At 51.1% G+C, this 4,093-nt stretch overlaps 1 protein-coding gene across 2 annotated transcripts in view; it reads right to left on the bottom strand.

Moving 5' to 3' along the window:
- Nucleotides 1–4,093, bottom strand: part of LOC116546120 (renin) — a 21,623-nt gene that overhangs the window by 6,862 nt on the left and 10,668 nt on the right. For both annotated transcript variants that reach the window (XM_032272461.1, XM_032272462.1), the window contains exons 2-3: nucleotides 1,360–1,492; nucleotides 336–459 (exon numbers count right to left, since the gene is read on the bottom strand). In XM_032272461.1, the coding sequence (XP_032128352.1) occupies nucleotides 336–459; nucleotides 1,360–1,492 (257 nt within the window). The remainder of the gene's footprint in view (nucleotides 1–335; nucleotides 460–1,359; nucleotides 1,493–4,093) is intronic.

Here is a 4,093-nt window from a genome sequence, read left to right on the forward strand (position 1 = left end):
AAAAAAAAAAAAAAAAGACTAGAGGTGGAAGAGTTCTGAGTTCCTGCGATGGGTTTGAGAATTCAGTCCTGTCTCAATTTCAGGAAGACTGGAGAGTGGCCTTCTGTGTGGCCAAGGGTCCTTGGAGCTTGCCTTTTTTTTTTCTTTTACCTTGGTGGTTATATCAGAAAAATGGGAGACATCTGCCTCTCTCCCCTAAGTGTCAGTGGGCACAGAGGCAGAGAGGAAGCCGCTCCCTTGGGGGTAACGGGGATGGAGCTGGGTGAGGGGCAGGATTGCTCATGCACAGCAGGGCAGGGGGACTGGGGAGAGGCACCGTGGGTCTTAGGTCTCACCACAGGCAGTGTAGAGACGGCTGCACTTGGAAGAGGGCACCCAAACATTGGACGAACCAGTGTCAAAGACAACTTTGAAGATCTGGGGTGGGGTGCCAATGCCAATCTCACCATAGTACTGGGTCTGTGGGGGTAAAAAGAGAGAAGGCTGGAGGGGCTCAGGGGAGCTTGGGTCTTGGGGCCTTGCCTGGCCCCACTCTTGGCTCTTGGGAGGAGATTTGGCCCAGGTGAGGTCCTATAGCCTCTCTGGGTTTCCATTTTCCTGCAGGAACTGTTAGGAGGCTTAGCATCATCCCTTGGCATCCCAGAAAGTGAGAGTCTCAGTAAGACAGGAGGGTGAAATAAAAACATTGAGAATGAAGCAGGAAGCAACCTTGACCCTTGAGGATCTGCTAGGGCAGGAAGCCCCCTGTGCTGGGCCAGGTCGCAGAAATCCCCACCTGGGCCACACACCCCTTCCCACCCACCTGTGACACCTGGGCTGAGGCCTGGGCTGAGTTCCAAACCTAACCCTGCCCCTGACTGGCTCCTGAGTGCCTTCCTGTCTTCTGTGCTCACGCCTTCCAGCTGGAAAATGGGATTTTTTTTTTTTTTGAGATGGAGTTTTGCTCTTGTTGCCCAGGCTGGAGTGCAATGGTGTAGTCTTGGCTCACTGCAACCTCCGCCTCCCGGGTTCAGGCGGTTCTCCTGCTTCAGCCTCCTGAATAGCTGGGATTACAGGCATGCACCTCCACACCCAGCTAATTTTGTGTTTTTAGTAGAGACAGGATTTCTCCATGTTGGTCAGGCTGGTCTCGAACTCCCAACCTCAGGTGATCCTCCTGCCTCTACCTTCCAAAGTGCTGGGATTACAGGTGCAAGCCACCGCACCCGGCTGAAAGTGGGAATTTTCTAGGGTGCTCACGTGCTCCTCAGTGCCTTAGTCAAACACAGCATGGAGAGAGTGGGACCTGTAGCAAAGAAAGCCCTGGGCCATGAGGGAAAGGAGGGAGAGAGGGAGCAAAGGGCTGGGCCAGGCACTCACATCCATGTAATTGGTGAGGATCACAGAGGAGGTGACGTTGACAAGGGCCATCCTCTCAGGTCCAAGCCTCGCCATGTCCACACCTCGTTCCTTCAGGCTTTCTCGGATTGAGGGCATTCTCTTGAGGGAGATCCTGGCCCAGGGTGGAGGAGGCACAAATAAAAAAGTGTGTACTTGCACCATGATGATAGGGTCCTCCAGGCCACACCCCTGCTTTAGTAACAGACGCCTCTAACGCCTCTAATGCAGCCACCTGGAAATCACTTCTGTCCATGAGGGCCTCTGGAGCATTTATGAGAGTTACCGCTTGTCAAGAGTCAATTTAGAAGAGTCGGCTGCCCTGGGATTAAATAACCCTGAAATGACTTCCTTCTGTTGTCTGATTTTGATTGGACAAGGTCATTTGTTATGGTCCGTTCATTCATTCATTCATTCCATAATCATCTGCTGAACAACTACTTTGTGCCTCACTGTGCTAGAAACTGGAGCTAGAACGATAACAATCTGACTGACTTTAAGGAACTCGAGCTGTCGGGAGGACAGACGGGAAACAGGCACAGACATTCCCTCTAAGGAGATGAAGGCCAGGGAATGCCCCTGTCAAAACTGGGGGCTGGCGAGGAGACAGTGCCCTAGGAGGCCGCTAGGTGGCAGCAGATGCCCACAGCCGCTGAGAGGTTTCCAGGACACCAGGGGACAGGCATCCAGCCAGGGCTGTGGTGGAGTGGACCCCCGAGCTGGGCTGGGCCTAGAGAGATGCCAGCATCTCCAGAGCACCATGCACCTCGTCCTTGGAGAGATGTGTCCCATCTCTTGGCTTCTTGTCCAGATGTTTTCCCATCACCTTTGAGAGGCAGAATGAAAGAGACCTGGGAACCCGACTCCACTGAGCTGCTACGGAATGAATGCACACCAACATTGTACACACACCCATGCAGACTGCATAGCAACTCTGCACACTAGCTGTCATCGTTTGATAGATGAGAAAATGAAGGCTCACAGGGATGAAGGTGACTCAGAAATGCTGGAGCAGGGATTCAGAGCATGTCTCGGTCCTATTTCCCATATAGGACCCCCTGAGTCCTGACATAAAGGCTGTTTGCCAAAACCCAGAGGAAGATGTCTCTAGCTGTTTGCCAGAAGGTCCCAGGATGGAAGCCAGAAGGTCCCAGTTAGCTCTGCAATAGGCTTTCCCACACACACGGAGATTCCCTCTTGCATCTCAGCGGCTGGTCCTCCTGTACTTACGCTGCCCTTTCCTTCCTACATCCTTCCTGTATCCCATGCATTCTACTTACCCCATTTTGCCCACGAACATGAATGCAACTCTTATGCCTAGCAGCATGGCATTGTAACAGAAATGATTTGTCATCTTCCTATCATAGTTTACTGTTGCCCACATATTTTCACAATCATCATTTTATTTGATCTCATGAGGTGGATGATTTTATTACTCCCACTTTACAGGTGGGAAAATGGAGGGTCAGAGATCTGACCCTAAAGAGGTTGCATTTCCCGCTATTTACTCCAAACAAACAGCCTATGCTTTGGACTTCTTTTTGCCATTTCCTTTCCAGAAAATTGTTTCCTTCTCCCCTTCCTTTTCCCCCCAGTTCTTTAATTCTTCAAGGCCTAACATGTACCCCCACCTCCAGGACGCTTGCCCCAAGGCCTCCAGCCCACACTGGCCTCACCTTTCCTTGGGCTTCTGCTCTGTGTTTCCTTGGGTCTCTCTACAGCCTGTGGAACTGGTACCATGCAGTGGTGAAGACAGCGGTTGCGGGGGGCATGCATGAATCCCCTTCCCACCTGCGTGATTCTGAGAAAGCTACCTAACCTCCCTGGGCCTCTAAGCCTCCATTAACTCCTTTCTAAAAATGGGCCTAATGGTAGTCCCTACCTCAGAGTCACTGTGCAGATGAAACCATGTGCCCACTGCTCAATAACTGAATTGTGAGTGTGTGTATGCACTCGTCCACCTTGAGAATGGAGCCCATCCATTCAGCTGCCCCAAGGATCTCGCATGATGTTCTGCACAGAGCAGGCAGCAGAATTCCTATACTTCTGTTTCAAAAGCTGGATTCCTTCTCCACCCCTTGCCCAATTCCATTCTGTTTCTCTTTTGGATGGCAACAGGGGAAGATGTTTTTACTTTCCTCTACCTTATCCTGGGGGTGGTGCTGCTTTGAAGCACCCATCCTCTTACCCCATGCTCACAACTCAGCAATTATTCTCTGAGAGCCGCAGGGCAAGGGAAAGCAGTTTTGGAAGCAAAAGGCCCAGTGTGTGTTGAGGCTCAGCCTCTTACATATCACCTCCCTGAGCCTCAGCATCCTCACCTGCAAAGTGGGAATGCTGAATTGTTGGGAACATGACTTGAGATGAGACATGTAAAAATATCCTGTGAAACCCTAAGCATTTTGGAGGCTTAGCAAGTATTTCCATGATTAAAATGTGCCTTCCTACTTTCAGTGCTGCTGGTCACATCTGCTGTCCCCAGATTGAAAACGCCGTTCCCTGTGAGCCCTTCTCTCAAACACTGCCTCTTCCCCTTCTTCAGTCTTTTTTGTTTGTTTGTTTCTTTTTTTTTTTTTTTTTTGAGACGGAGTTTCGCTCTTGTTACCCAGGCTGGAGTGCAATGGCGCGATCTCGGCTCACCGCAACCTCCGCCTCCTGGGTTCAGGCAATTCTCCTGCCTCAGCCTCCTGAGTAGCTGGGATTACAGGCACGCACT

Source organism: Sapajus apella, unplaced genomic scaffold (assembly GCF_009761245.1).
Source record: "Sapajus apella isolate SASKATOON/1434 unplaced genomic scaffold, GSC_monkey_1.0 scaffold604, whole genome shotgun sequence".
NCBI classification, from domain to species: Eukaryota; Metazoa; Chordata; class Mammalia; order Primates; family Cebidae; genus Sapajus; species Sapajus apella.